This window comes from Sus scrofa, chromosome 14, assembly GCF_000003025.6.
Source record: "Sus scrofa isolate TJ Tabasco breed Duroc chromosome 14, Sscrofa11.1, whole genome shotgun sequence".
Taxonomy (NCBI): Eukaryota; Metazoa; Chordata; class Mammalia; order Artiodactyla; family Suidae; genus Sus; species Sus scrofa.
Window position 1 is genome coordinate 38,634,710 of NC_010456.5, and position 15,910 is coordinate 38,650,619.

At 51.5% G+C, this 15,910-nt stretch overlaps 1 protein-coding gene across 3 annotated transcripts; it reads left to right on the forward strand.

Annotated features, from left to right (window-relative positions):
• On the forward strand, positions 7,705–15,809 carry CFAP73 (cilia and flagella associated protein 73). Of its 3 annotated transcripts, XM_021073262.1 has the most exons (8): positions 7,705–8,469; positions 10,219–10,333; positions 11,097–11,201; positions 11,533–11,733; positions 12,239–12,460; positions 12,769–12,927; positions 15,046–15,134; positions 15,477–15,809. In XM_021073262.1, the coding sequence occupies exons 1-7, from the start codon at positions 8,258–8,260 to the stop codon at positions 15,121–15,123; spliced, it is 1,092 nt and encodes a 363-aa protein (XP_020928921.1). In that variant the 5' UTR covers positions 7,705–8,257; the 3' UTR covers positions 15,124–15,134; positions 15,477–15,809. The 3 variants fall into 3 exon arrangements, with proteins under 3 accessions (XP_020928921.1, XP_020928920.1, XP_013838377.1); XM_021073261.1 differs by having other exon boundaries at positions 15,046–15,506; XM_013982923.2 differs by having other exon boundaries at positions 7,708–8,469; positions 10,228–10,333; positions 15,046–15,506.

Sequence of the window (15,910 nt, forward strand, 5' to 3'; positions counted from 1 at the left end):
AGCCACGGGGGCAGCCTCATGATTGGCTTCCCTAACTCTGTCCTTAACTTCCTGCTCAGCACCCTGGCCAGGTCGCTGAGGGATTCAGATCAATGGAATTCTCTCCTCTATGGCCGCTGTCTGGTGAGTCCTCCAACTTCCAAAGGCTGGACTTCAGTTACCCCAACTAGGAAACTGGTCTAGCAGGGCCAGCCCAAAGGCTTCAAAGTATGGCAGCATCCTCCAGTCACGTGTGAGGGCTGATCCAGGGTTGAATCCAGAACAGCCCTGAGAGTTAAAGATTTCTCATAATCTTTATCAGTCACCCCAGATCCTATCTAGGAAGACGGTATTTGTTATGTCACTGCTACTTTGAGACAGATGTCCTGCCCTTCTCTGGGCCCCTCACCTAGGTGGGAGCTTTTGGCGAAGACTTTTCTTCTGAAAAAGAGACTCCAGGGACTTTTCTTCTGAAAAAGAGACTCCAGGCTCTCCAGCCTCCAGGGACCCTTGATGGAACCTGGGGGCCTTGCCCTGGGGCCACCTGGGATGCCAACCAAACCGCCACCAAGCCATCTCATCTGGAGCTGAGCATGAAGTCACATTCCCAGACCCTCCTCCCCAGGCCCCCAGAGGGTTACAAAGGCTGCAGACTGTGCCAGCCAGGCCTCCAGGGAGCTAGCTCTGTCACCTAGCCAATATCCGGCATCTGACCCTGTAATTCGCCTGGGGCTGTGGCCACAATCCCCATACTCTCCAAATGGCTGGGCCACTTCCTGTTGTTCTGAGAAGCTTTGATCTGAAACTGACAGAGGGGTTGACATCTCCTAGGGCAGCTCCTGTACAGAGGGCAGCAAGGTGGCCTGGAGACGGAGTGTGACCTGCTAGAGGCCATGTAGGAGGGAAGATGCAGGCTCATCAGTGCCCAGGCCTGGGCTGTCACACAGGGTCTCGCCTTTCTCACAGGACGGTTGTACAATTAATGAAGACGGCTGTGTAAGGCACCTGACATCGTTCCCTGGCACTGAGTAGGTGCTCAAGAAATGGTTAGCTGCCTCCCCTTCCCCTTCCTTTAAGCTTCTTCAAGACAAACTCACCATCATCTTCCTCCCTACTTAGTCTAGTGCCTGGGGATGCACACAACAGGTGCTTCATAAAGCCAAATGGGAGGGGAGCCCGAGCTCAGGATTTAAGAGCAGAGGTTTTATTTTTTATTTTTATTTTTTTGTCTTTTTAGGGCCACACCCTCAGCATACAGAGTTTCCCAGGCTGGGGGTCCAATCGGAACTGTAGCAACTGGCCTACACCACAGCCACAGCAATGCGGGATCCAAGCTACGTCTGTGACCTACACCACAGCTCCCAGCAACACCAGATCCTTACCCCACTCAGCAAGGCCAGGGATCAAACCTGCATCCTCATGGATACTAGTCAGGTTTGTTAACCTCTGAGCCACAACAGGAACTCCAGCAGAGGTTTTATTTATTTATTTATTATTCTGGCTGCTACATGGTATGTGGAGTTCCCAGGCCAGGGATCAGGTCCACACCTGAGGCATGTGGACATGAATACCACAGCAGGAACTTAAAATCAGCCACAGTAGGAGCGTCTACACCATGAAAATTAGCAAATAAACACTGCAGTTTTGGGTTTTTTTTTTTTTTTTGGAGAGTCAAGTTAACAACACACCACTGGCCCCAGGCTTCCCTGGCCACATGCCGTCTAGACACAACACCTAACACCTGAATACAACACCCTTAAGACCGTATTCTTAGTCCCCTCACCCCACCCCCCACACTGCCTTCACCCTAACAGTTCCTTCCATAGGGAAAGCCTTTGCATTCCTGTTTCTACCTATTTCGTGGTTTAAGTCCCATAGATACAATTAAACGAAGACTAGGAGTGGTGAGGTGAAAGAGCGTGCAGACATGTGAGAGCAAAGTGATGGAATATTATATAGCTGTTTAAAAGGATGTTCTCGAAGAAGACTACTTAATGATAGGAAAAGAGTTTAATAACAGAAAGTAAGTCATATGAAAAACATAGTGTATTCAGCATGATAATGATGCCGTAAAGTATTATATATATATAAAATCCTTTTCATATATACAAATGTTTATCTATTATATATATTTTTTGCTTACATTATATATATATGTGTGTGTGTATGTATGTGTATATATAAAATTCTTTTCTTACTTAACAACGTGTATTGAGCACCTACTATGTACTAGGCAGTAGGGAATACACTGAGGTACAGAGAGTCCAGCCCTGCTCTCATGGGCTCTTGGGAGGGTGGTGCGGACAAAAGTAACAGGCAGTTAAGAACATGCTCTCAGTGGAAAGAACAAAGTGATATGCAGACGATAAAGCATGCAGGGGAACAGGAGGTCTTTCTTGGACATAATGGCATGTGCTTCTTTTATAATCACAGAATATTTTGTGTTTCCTCCTGTCTCTGAAAGACCCACTGCCCTGGCTTTGCAGTTCTGCTCGCTGCCTCTGGGAAGCCTGGAAGGTGGCTGGAAGCCAGCGACGACCCCCCACCACCACCCCCACTCCCTACCCCGTTGGCACCGCTCTGTGACCTTGGTCTCTGGTTCTCTTGTTTCGTGGTGATTTACATGCTGTCTTATCTCCTAAATGTCAGGGACAGTGTCTGATTCATGTGGTGCCTCCCACACCGCTTGGCACATAAGAAAGACTCAAAACACACTCTCGGGGTTAAATAGAATTCAGTTCCCTCGAGGGCTGGAACCTGGCCTCTCTCCTTGTGATAATGGTCATATTTTTTTTTTTTTTACTTCCTTCTTTCCCTAGGGTGCGTGCCTTCACGTTGCCAATTATCACCTCTCTGCTCCCCCTTCACCCCCAAAGCAGGAGGCAGACCTCTCTTCTGGCTCCAAGGACCTGTCCATCTCTAGACCTCACTTTCCCCTGCTGGGAAGTGTCACTGTCCCTTCTGAAGCCAAGATCAGGGCAGGGCAGACCAGTCCTGACCCAGGTTGGGGTGAGGAGCGTGTTCTTTGTCTCGGGAACACAAAGCCCCGTTTGTGAGCACCGGGCACGATTCTGGGCAAGAAGCCACGCGGGACAGGAGGCAGCGGTGGGAGGAGTGGGCAGAGTTTCCAAACCCCCTCTTGCTGGCTGGCAGGCTGGCTGCCGAGGAAGCAGGGCCAGTAAGTCCCCTCCTCCTACAGCCTGAAGACAAGGTGTCCGTCTGTCAGACCGCACCCCAGCTTCCTCCTTGCTCAAAATACTCTCCCCTGTCCCCTCCTTGGAATGGAGAAGTAGGAAGGGGGAAGCCGCCCAAGCGAGACTGGGGGTGGGGTTCAGGAGAGTGGATATTTCCAGAGCCTGTGGGCTTGTGGCCAAGGGCAAGGCCAGCTGAGAAGTTATGTTTGGCTGTCACTCAGCAGCCACACGCAACCATCCCCTGGGACACTGGGACAGAGACAAGCAGGAGGCCTTGCCTCAGCAGCATGGCAGGGGAGCCCTGAAAGGGCTTGAGAGCAATGGCCCATCTAACAGAGAGGAATGCTGAGGCCCCGGGGGGTGGATCAGCTGGCCGCAGAGCTAAAGCCACAGCTCTAGCCTTCTGAAGATGAGTGATTCGTGTAAGGACCTTCTCCCCTCCTCAGCTGTAAGTAGTACCAAAGCAGGGATTGAGTTACCTCTACATAACAAACCCCAGGGCCCTGCACTTCTTAGCCTGCGTATCCTTGGAGGAGCCACCTAACTCTCCTGAACCTCTGTCCCCTGTCACTTCCAGCCCAGGTACTGCCCTTTCCTGGCCTTATGCAGTCCTGGCCTGCCCCATCATCCTAGGGTTCTGCATGCCAACCTACACACCTTTGCTCTCTCCTAGGAGGGGCCACATTCGCCTGCCTCAGGGCCATTGCACTTACTGGGAATACAATGCCTCCCCTCTCCTCATCCTTCAGGTCTGGGTTCATGTGTTGCTTCCTCAAGGAGGCCTCCCTTCCCCTGTTCTTGCACTCTGCACCTCTGCTGGCAACCCCATCAGCATGCAATGACATACCTGCAGGGTGATTTGATTCATCCGGCCTCCCTGTTAGCTCATAAGCCCCATGAGGGCAGGTTCTGTCTTAGCCACTGCTGAATCCTCACACAGTGCCTGGAGCATAGTAGGTGTTTAGTAAACATCAGGGGGAAAAGCCCTCTAAAAGAAGAGAAAATAAGGGGAGTTCCTGTCGTGGTTCTGTGGTTGACGAATCCAACTAGGAACCGTGAGTTTGTGGGTTCTTCCCTGGCCTTGCTCAGTGGGTTGGGGATCCGGTGTTGCCGTGAGCTGTGGTGTAGGTCGAAGACTCGGCTTGGATCCCGAGTTGCTGTGGCTCTGGCGTAGGTCTGCGGTTACAGCTCTGATTGGACCCCTAGCCTGGGAACTTCCATACGCCACGGGAGGGGCCCTAGAAAAGGCAAAAAGACAAAAAAAAAAAAAAAGAGAGAGAGAGAAGAGAAATTAGGGAGTTTCTGTCGTGGCTCAGTAGTTAATGAATTCGACAGGGAACCATGAGGATGCAGGTTCCATCCCTGGCCTCGCTCCGTGGGTTAAGGATCTGGCATTGCCATGAGCTGCGGTGTAGGTCGCAGACATGGCTCGGATCTTGCACTGCTGTGGCTCTGGCATAGGCCGGTGGCTACAGCTCCGATTGGACCCCTAGCCTGATAACTTCCATATGCTGTGGTTGCAGCCCTAGAAAAGACAAAAAGACAAAAAAAAAAAAAAAAAAAAAAAAAAAGAAGAAGAAGAGAAATTAAGGAAACGATGCACACCAGCTTCAAAAGGATGGCATCCTCTGGGGAGGAAGGGAAGGGAATGGGCCAAGGAGGAAAAGATCCAAAACGGGCTCAACTGTATCTGGAGTGCTGTGGTTAAGAGGGTGGACTCCACAGCCACACAGCCTGAGTTCAAAAGCCACTTTAGACTCGACACCAAAAGCACAACCCATGAGGGAAAAAGTGGCAAATTGGACCTCCTCAAAATTTGTTATTTATTTATTTACTTATTTTTATGGTTGCACGCAAGGCATATGGAGGTTCCCAGGCTAGGGGTCAAATTGGACCGCAGCTGCCGGCCTACGCCACAGCCCCAGCAATTCGGGTTCCAAGCCGTGTCTGCAACCTGTGCTACAGCTTGGGGCAATTCCGGATTGAGCCTGCATCCCCACAGACACTATGTCGGGTTCTTAAGCCACTGAACCACAACGGGAACTCCTCATCAAAATTTAAAACACTGCAAAAGAGCATGTGATGAGAATGAAAAGACAAGCTACAGACTGAGAGGAAACACCCAACAGAGGGCTATCTGGAACATCTAGACATGGATCAGAAGAAGACTCAAAACCTGACAGTTTAAAAAAAAAATCCAATTAGGACATAGGCAACAGACACGAACAGATATTTTGTTGAAGAGGATGTACAGATGGCAAATAAGCACATGAAAAGATGTTCATCATCACTAGCCAGTAGAGAAATGCAACATAAAACCACAAGGAGTTATGGATGCACACTGATCAGAAGGGCTAAAACAAAAAATCGTGATGACAGTAAGCATGCAGGAAAAAAAAAAGTGGATCACTTATGTATCGCTAGTGGGAACACAGAATACTACAGCCATTCTGGAAAAGACTATGTCAGTTTCTTAATTAAAAAAGAAAAAAAAAAAAAAAAACTAGTTCCCATCCTGGCTCAGCAATTTAAGAACCCGACTAGTATCTATGAGGATGCAGGTTCCATCCCTGGCCTCGCACAGTGGGTTAAGGATCTGGCTTTGCTACAAGCTGCAGTGTAGGTCACTGGGGCTTGGATCCTTGGATCCTGGATTGTAGCTGTGCAACATGCTACCATCGGGAGAAACTGGATGAAGCAGCATGAGCTCTCTTCTTACTGTATAAACAGCATGGGAATCTACAATTACCTGTACATTTAAAAAGCTGCATCCATACAGCTATACATCTATTAGAGTGACTTTTACAAAAATTGAGAGTACCAACGCTGGTGAGGAGATGCAGCCATCAGAACTCTCATGCCTTGCTAGTGTGAATCTAAAAACAGTGCAGCCCCTTTGAAAAACAAGTTTGCAGTTTTTTATACATGCACTTACTATAGGACCCATCAATCCTACTCCTACGTATTTATGCAAGTGAAATGAAAGCTTCTGTTCACACAGAAAAACTGCACATGAATACAGGCTATATTTATAATTGCCCAGAATTAGAAATAACCCAAGTGGAGGATAAATAAATGGCAGTATGTGATTAAATACTACTCAGCCATGAAAAATACACGTTAATATACACACGTCAATATGAAATGAATCTGAAATGAATATTGCTAGGTGAAAGAAACCAAACTCAAAAGGCTATAAAGTGTATAATTCCATTGATGACATTCTGGGAAAGGCAAATCTAGAGCAATAGAGAAAAGGTCAGTGGTTGCCAGGGGCTGGGTTGGGGACAAGAGCTGATTACAAACCGACATGAGGACTTTTTGGGGGTGATGGAAATATTTCACATCTTGACCGTTGTGTTTAAACAACATTATGCATTTGCTAAAACCCATAGAATCGTGTGTGGGGAAAAAATGAACTTTATGTAAATCCTACATCAATATTTTTTAAACTAAGAAAAATTAAATCATGAATCTTGTCACTTCACATCAATATAGGCAGAAAGATAGTATGTGCAATTTAATGCAAAATGCTCAAAGATAAATGTACATTATTTTAGCTCTGTCTTTCTTTTCAGTATGCTCTACCAAAATGCTTGGGAGTTGTTTTAAGCAATGTAGGCATGACAGTAACTACAGTAAATTTTTAACAGCGTTACTCTCCAATAAGAAAATATATTTCCTTGCGTGGAAAAAAATAAATTATTTAAAACAGAAAAATAAAATGGTCAGAAGCTAAGAGTACAAGACGCCTTTTTTTTTTTTTGCTTTTTAGGGCTGCGCTTGCAGCATGTGGAAGTTCCCAGGCTAGGGGTCAAAATCAGAGCTGGCCTACACCACAGCCACAGCAGGATCCAAGCCACTTTTGTGATCTATACCACAGCTCATGGCAATGCCACATCCCCAACCCACTGAGTGAGGCCAGGGATTGAACCCAAGTCCTCATGGATACTAGTTGGATTCGGTTCTGCTGTGCCACAATGGGAACTCCACGAGACGCTTTTTTTTTTCGTTATTTCCAGTTGGAGGACCCATGAGTATCTGGAGTATTATTCTGGGTACTTTTCCCCATTACCATCCCCTGCAGTGCTGGTTTGTGTGTGTGTGTGTGTGTTGCCACACCTATAGCATGTGGAAGTTCCTGGGCCAGGGATTGAACCTGTACCGCAGCAGCAATCCAAGCCACGGCAGTGACAACGCTGGATCCTTAACCTACTCAGTCACCAGGGAATTCCCCTGCAGTGCTGTTTTAAAGATTAAATTAGAGGAGTTCCTGTCGTGGCTCAGTAGTATCCATGGCCTCAGTAGTATCCATGAGGATGAGGGTTGGATCCCTGGCCTTGCTCGGTGGGTTAAGGATCCGGCATTGCCATGAGCTGTGGTGTGGGTCGCAGATGAGGCTTGGATCTGGCTTTCCTGTGGCTGTGGCGCAGGCCAGCAGCTGCAGCTGCAATTTGACCCCTAGCCTGGGAACTTCCATATGCCATGAGTACAGCTCTAAAAAGATTAAAAAAAAAAAAAAAAAGCTTAACTTAGATACTGTAGGTAGAGTGCTCAGTTCAGTGTCTGACCCAGAGTAACTGCTTAAACTATGTCACCCCTACCCTACCCCCACCCTCCAAATCCAGAGGTCTCTTCCAAGCTGGTTTCCACCAAGTAGTGCTGTTGGCCCCTGCTCTTTATGTCCCTAACCAGGCTGGGGGCTCCATGAGACAAGACCAGGTTAGTGCCACCTCCAGCAATAGGAGCTGACCCTCAAAGGGCTGGAACATGGTAGGCCCTCTGGACCTTGCCAAGAACCTTGTCCCCACTCCGCAAGGACCTGGCAGACAGTAGGTGCTCATTTGAGGGGACAGCTGCACCCACGGCCACGTTAGTGAGGCCCCACCCAAGCAGAGGTTTGACCAGACATAGGGCACCAAGAGGGGCAGATTCCTGGCCAAGAGATCCATGTCCTATTCACTGTGCCCCAATTTAGATTGGGAGTTAAAGCCTCCTCCAGAACCGGCAGAAGCTGCTCCCCTCCCTGCAGCCCCCTCCCTCTCCCTCTCGGGGTGGATTCTCCGCCTCTAGCAGGCAATGGAATGTTGTGTTGCTGGTTGCCTGGACAACAGAGGCCGGCTGGGTGGCTGCCTTCCGGGAGCACAGAGCAAGAGAGCCCTCCATCAGAACCCCCAGGGCTTCCTAGGCTAGCGCAAAACTCCAGAAAGAGAGCAGGTACCTGGGCAATTGCTGGCAGAATGGCAATACCCTGGGAAGAGTATTTCCGATTGACCTCGCAAGAGAAACTGCCTTTGTGAGTGGCGTGGAGTGGTGGGGAGGGTTGAAAGGGGGGCAGGAGCCAGTGGGATGGCCCATCCCTTCCCCCCACTCCTGGGTCCTGGCTTCCCCAGGCGGAAACTGAGGATCCAAAGGAAATGGCAATTTCGCCAAGGTCGTAGGACTAGTTAGGGCAGAACGGAGTCAATGGCCCAGATCTCTAATCTGTTCCCAATCCCCACCCCTAGTTGATATCACCTGAGGTTAAATCGTGTGACCCAAGCTGGGAAGGAATTACTCTTAGAATTCTTGCCCCCTCTCCCTGCAAACTGCATTTTATTATTATTATTATTATTATTGCTTTTCAGGGCCGCACCTGTAGCATATGGAAGTTCCCAGGCTAGGGTTCAAATTGGAGCTGCAGCTGCCGGCCACAGCCACAGCCACAGCCCCACCAGATCCTTAAGCCATGTGCGCAACCTACACGACAGCTCATGGCAATGCCGGATCCCAGTGACCGGGGCCAGGGATCAAACTCACAACCTCATGGATACTAGTCAGGTTCTTAGCCCACTGAGCAAAAAGGGGAACTCCCCACTGCATTTTAAAGGAAGAGTGGGGGAAGCTTGTTCTGTGTCTGCCTTGTTTCAGCAGTGTGGCTGGGGGTCCCAGTCTTAGAATCAGAATCAGTAAAATGGGAGGGTTTCCTTGGACCAGAGCCAGAAAACCTTGCAGAGTGGGATGCTAGTGCATCCTTTCTGCTCCCCATACAGCCAACCCTGTGGGGCTGTGTCCAGTCCCTCCTCCCCTACGAGCCTGGCTCTGGATCCCAGCCTCTTTCCGGACCCTCCCCGCAGAGGTCAACAGGCGGCTCAATCTCAACTTGACCTTAGCAAAGAGCTGATCTCCCCTGCTCCCCACTCAGCCTCCCATCAGCAACATCTTTCCAGTACCCTTGACTCCTTTCTCACCCCCTTGTCACCCTGTCATCTTGTCAGCTATGATCTCCACTGGTATCCAGAACCTTACCTCTTTACTCCAACCACCCAGATCAGGATGGCATCCTCTGCATTATTCTGTGACCTGTCCCTGGTCCCCCTCAGCTGCTCTGCCCCTCCTGCTGCCCTAGCTCCCACAGCAGCCAGAAGGCGTCCCTCCCCTGCTCCAAACCCTCCCACGTTTCCCACTTCACTCAGAGCCAAGGCCAAAGTCTCCCGTGGCCCACCACTGTCCGACCCTCACTTCCCTGATTTCACTTCCCATCTCTCTGCTCCCTTCTACCTCCCCTCCAACTACACCTCCTGGCAGCTCCTTTACACACCAAGGTACTTCCCTTGGGCTTCACACTGGCCATTCCCTCAGCCTAGAATCTGTTCCCCACAGTATTTGGCTCACTCCCTCTTCTCCTTTTAAGTCTCTGCTCAAATGCCTCACCAGAGACTTTTCTCTCTCCCTATGGGGAGATTTCCTTTAGTCTGCTGAATTTTTCATCATAGCACCTGCCACGTCCTAGCATTATTTATTATTATTAGCTTTCTTTTCTGTGGCCACTAGCAGAATGCCCTCTCCTGGAAGGCCGGGATTGTTTTCTTCTTCAGGACTGTTACTGTTACCCCCCTCCCCCGTGCCTAGAACAGTGACTGGCACAAAGTAGGTGCTCAGGACAATTTGTTGAATAAATGAAAAAGTCAACAGCTAGGAGGTGGCTAATGGGGGCATTTCAGGCACCAGTGGGGAGTTTGGGGGTCCTGAGTCTTGCCTCCTTCACCGCCACCTCCTCTTTGAGCCCCTCCAGGAAGATCTTGGAGCAGAATGTGGACCACATCCCGCCGGTGCTGCGTCTCCTGGAGAAGAAGCAGGAGCTAGTGGATGCAGACCAGGGCCTTCAGGCCCAGAAGGAGGTGAGATACTCAGTGCAGCCCTTGAAATGTTCGAGGACCCCAGCCAAAAAAAAAAAAGGAAGTGATGGAGCCAACTTATTAGTACAAAGCCTAAGATAAATAAGTCACCATCTCGAGCCTTGGTTTCCTCATCTGTCAAATGGGGATCAAATGAAGTGCAAATAAACATGTATGGAGTAGCTACTGTGCACAGGGCACCACACTGGGGTCTAGAGGTCTCACCACAGTCCCTGCCCTCCTGGGCTCACAGTACAGAGAAGGGGACAGACAAGTGTCCAGGTGGTGACTGCTGTGAGGGCGGGAAGCACTGAGTAGGGTCTGTGGGAGCCCAGAGAAAGCCCCCATCTCTACAGAGGGGTGGTCATTGACGGAGGGCTTCCTGGAGGAAGTGATTCTTAGGGATGGCTGTGGGGCAAGACCACTTATCCAGCGAAGGGGTACAGGGTGAGAAGGGACAAACAGGCAGAGGGGACAGCATATATAAATACTGGAAGGCAAGGACAAAACACAGGTGGGTAAGAGGCTGGAAGGCAGTGTTGGAGGAAAGATAAAGCGGGGAGGAAAAGCAGAGATGCTAACACGCAGAGGGAACTTGGGCTTCATCATGGGTGGTGGGAGCCAGGGGTGGATTTGAGCAACAGTGCAGCGACAAGATTAAGGGCAAATGATGAGAGAAGTTAAGCGTGAACCTGAAAGCGTGGGATGCTTTGAACCCCCAAACACACCCAAATACCTATTCCTTACCTCCCCCAATACCCCCCAGGTGTTCCAGACCAGGAGGGCATCCCTGAAACAGCGATGGGAACAGTTGGAACAGAAAGAGCAGGAGCTGAAGGGGTCCTTTGTCCGTTTTGAAAAGTTTTTGCAAGTAGGTGGACACTGCTGGGGGAAGGTAGGGCAGAGGGTCACAAAATCACAATCCTATAGGGACCAGAGACATCGCATACACTTACAAAGTGGGCTTACCAACACAAAAGGAGTGGTGGGGAATAGACACGCACTGCCTGCAATATTTTCAAAAGAGTGGAAGAGAAGTGAGGGACCAAAATCAGAGATTCTGGCTGGAATCCCGCGGGCCACCTGTTGGAAACTCAGGACTCAAAGTGTGAATGAATGCTGGGGCGGACTGGATGCATTCAGCTCCACTCCGCAGACTCCCCAGTCCTGGAGGTCTTCACCTCCTCTCCATCCCTCCTCAGGACGCCGAGGCCCGGCGCAGCCGCGCACTGCGGAGGGCGGCGGAGGAGCGGCACCTGGCGGGCCACCAGGAGGCGGAGGCGCTGAGGCGTCGGGCCCAGCTGGAGGAGCTGCAGCGGGAGCGCGCGCGGCTGCAGCGCCGGCTGCAGCGTCTGGAGCCCTGCGCGCGCCTGCTGGGGCAAGTGCTGGAGCAGCTGCCCGAGGTGAGGGCCCTGCTGGTTTGGGGTTCAGCGTCGCGTGAAGCCCTGGACGGCCTCAGGGTTTGCTTTGGAAGTGTGCACTACTGGAGCACTGACTGTATGCCAGAGGTCACCACTTCTTGAGAGCTAACTGTATGCCTGGAAAATGCTCTGTTTATGCAAGGTCCTGTGAAGTGGGTCTTGTTACTGTCAACCTCATTTTACAGACAACTGTAAAATGAGGGCAACTGAGGCTCAGAAAGGTAACTTAGTCAAGGACACACAGGAAGGTGTGGGGGGAGGAGCGAGGGGAATCCGGGCACTAAGTATTAGGTGAATGAAACAATGAGTTAATATTAATAAAAGGCAGTAAAGGTTAGCTAGGGTTGATGGTGGAGTTGGGAGAGGCAGAAGTAATCACCACTTATGGGCAGGGGCTGTGCGATGCGCCCATTTCACAGAAGGGATGAGGAAGAACGTGCGGGAGGGGAAGGCGGGCCCGGTGACTCCCTCTCCTACGCCATCCCAGTTCCAGGAGGTTCCCGAGCTGGTGGCCCGCTTCGACGGCCTGGCCGACATGCAGGAGGCGCTGAGGATCACGGAGCGCCAGCGGCTCGCCGAGCTGGAGGAGGCGCGCGCGCGGCTGCAGCGGCTGCGGGACGCCTGGCAGGACGAGCTGCTTCAGCAGGGCCAGCGGCGAGTGCAGCTGCTGCAGCAACTGGAGGCGGCGCGGGAGCGCACGCTGCACTGGGTACCGCCGCTGGGAGGAGGTGGACGCCCGGGATCCCAGCCCTCCACCGCCGGGAGGAGTGCCAGGGCCGATAAGATCAGACGGGGCAATGCTGCGCTCACGGGCTCACGGGCAGGTTTCAGGCATCGGAAAGCACTCGACGGCGCGTGAGGCCCCGACCTATGAAAACTTGAGGCAGGGTCCTAGCACTCCTGTCCCAGGAGAGCGCCTATGGGCATCTGACTGATGGGAAGTGCAAGGGAATGGGGCCCTAGCCCTTCTCAGGTTGGCTCACACCTTAATGGGGAAGGGGGTTGGGTGTCCTCCAGGAATCCAAGTGGATTCAGATCCAGAACACAGCGGCTGAGCAGACCCTGCTCCTGGGACGCACCAGGATGGCAGCGCTCAACCTGTTCCAGCTAGTGTGCCAGCACCAGAGGAGGCCTCCTTTCCTGGACATCGAGGACACAGAGGGGCAGCTGGAGCAGGTGAGGACCCCTCTTTATGTCACTTCCAGCCCCCCACCTTCTGTGGGTTAAGCATGACCCTCTGCTATCAAAGCCCAGGCTTTGTGCCACAGATACAGTCTCCATGGCCGCCTGATCCCCCTGCCTGGGAGCCTTGGATTGGTCTTGGCCCTGCTGGTCACCTGTTATGAGGTCTCAGTGCCTTCACTGTGCAGGAGGCCACACTAACTGATAGGTTTTTGCCAAGACTCTTTCTTATGTCTCAGGATCAAAGAGCAAGTGGTGACACAAGTAAGAGGGGGACTCATTTTTAATTAGTCCCTGACGCTCTGGGTCTCCACATGGACAGGCCTTGGCTTCCCTGGGGAGCATGGAGATGTGCAGTGGTTTTTCTTTCTGCACAACGGCACCGCAGTGTCACTGTGCACCAAAGCATGCCTGGCTTACTCTGTCACTCAGGTTTGCGAGGTGGGAGAACACGTGACATGGTTGACAATGGAGGGAGGGGTTTCAGACTTTGGAGATTTATATTTCTAGGTGTTCCCAAGGGATGGAGGAAACAAAGCAAGACACCCCACTTTGCCCCAGCCCATCCTGCTCCTGTCCTGTGGCCCAGGGCCAGGATTCCAACCAAATGCTAAGAACGGGTCCCCGGAGCCTACCTTTGTGCCACATCCTGAGTCAGATGGATTCAGGTGTACACCATTGTTCTCTCAAGTGTGGCTCAGGTACCCCAAGGTACAAAAGATGACTCTAGGAGGGACAGAGGCTCGAAATGAAGTAACAGGCAAAAGCCAGTCCCTTTTCAACCAACACTCTGACCTTACCAACGACCAAGGTTCAACTGAAGAGGGTTGGCGGGGAGGCGACTATGCCTTTAACCCCTGTAATAACCGCTGGTCTTCAGGGCCTGGGACTCACACCCACTGTGGGCAATAGCTGCTGTCAGAGGTCAGCAACCTGGTTTCATTTTCTTTGTATTATTATTATTATTATTATTTATTTTTGTCTTTTCTAGAGCCACACCCGGTGGCACACGGAGGCTCCCAGTCTAGGGGTCCAATTGGAGCTGCAGCTGCTGGCCTACACCGCAGCCACAGCAACACAGGATCCAAGCTGCGTCTGCAACCTACACCACAGCTCACAGCAACACCGGATCCTTAATCCATTGAGCGAGGCCAGGGATTGAACCTGAGCCTTCATGGATACTAGTGAGATTCGTTTCCTCTGAGCCACGACAGGAACTCCTTCTTTGTATTACTGTTTTTTCAGTTACCCTCTACTTATGACAAGGGGTAAATCAATCTTTTCACTTTTGGTAGAGATACGGTTTCCTTGTCAGATGTTTATTTCAGTGACAAATGTAAAGGGGGAGCCCCCAAAAAAGTCTGCCAGCAAATTCTAGGTCTTTGCGGTGGATCCATGGGTGTTCCTTAAGTTCTTATCAATAAATAGGTTAATCAAAACAAAGTAGGAGCCAGTTCCCATTGTGGCACAGCGGAAATGAATCTAACCAGTATCCGTGGGGATGTGGGTTCGATCTCTGGCCTCCCTCAGTGGGTCAGCGATCCAGGGTTGCCATGAGCTGTGGTGTATGCTGCAGACTCAGCTCAGATCCCACATTGCTGTGGCTGTGGTTGGCAGCTGAAGCTCCAATTCGACCCCTAGCCTGGGAACTTCCATATGCTACAGGTGTGGCCCTAAAAAGCAAAACAAAAACAAAAAGACAAAAAACAAAATAGGAGTTCCCCAAATTCCCGTGTGGCTCAGTGGATTCGGGTTTGATCCCTGGCCCCGCTCAGTGAGTTAAGGATCTGGCACTGCCATGAGCTGCAGTGTAGGTCGCAGATGTGGCTCAGTGCTGTGACTCTGGCGTAGGCTAGCAGCTGTAGCTCCTATTCAACCCCTAGCCTGAGAACTTCCATATGCCTCAGGTGTGGCCCTAAAAAAGAAAAAAACAAAAACAAAACCAACCAGGACAGTTTAGGCCAGCTTTCACTGCCCTGGGGAATCACCATCATTGCTGTCTAATAGGGGTCTCTACCCCCCCACCCCTGCTTTGCAGCCTCTGGGATTTGGGGGGGGGGGCGCTGGACACTCAGGGCTGGGATGTGACTCTGGCCGTGTCGGGACCCACAGGTGAAGTTGTTCATCCTGGACCTCTCTGCCCTGCTGGCCAGCCTGCGTCAGGCTGAGCCCACAGCCCCTGCCTCTTAACCCTGACCCAGGTGAGCAGCAGGGGAGGGACCCAGGCCCTGGACAGGAGGTGCACATTTCCTGTGGGGTGGGCATGAGGGGTACACAGCAAGCACTAAATAAACACAGGCTACATGGGCGGGGCGGGGTGGGGGGGACAAGCCCACATCCACCGCATGGCCTGGGACCTGGGCCTCTCTCTCAGGGTAGCTGGGGGTATGTAAACATGCTGATGTTTGTCAGGTGTTTGGAATGAGGCCTGGCACAAATTCTGGTAAATTCTAAACAAGGGTTTGGTAAGTAAAGTAAAATAAAGAAGGACCAGCAAGTGGGTGACAATGGCGAACACCCATTCCCGGGGTGCCTGCTTACAGAGGCTCCTCGGTTTGGACTGGTGCTGAGTGATGGACGATCTGAGGATCCGGAGGCTACCCTTGACCTTCTCAGGACCCCCAGAAGGGGCTGAGGAGCACAGGGCTTGGATTGGGACCAAGGACAGGCGTTGACCCCTGGGTACGTGGTGAGGCAGTGTGAACTCCTTCACAGCCAGGGGGGAGCTCTGCACCCTCTACCCGGAACCCTACATCCCATCTCACTCCCCCCATCCAGTCCCAGCTGCAAGCCTGACCCGGTGGGAGGAAGGGAACCGAATGCCAGCTTGAGGGTGCCCCCACCTCAGTAATGGGCCCTTCCACTGCGCCTGATTTTCCTCATCTGCAAAATGGAGACACCAGCAGAACCCACACGGGACTTGCCCATACACTCTCAGCTCATCCGCGCACTACCTGGGATTCTAGTACCCAGGTCT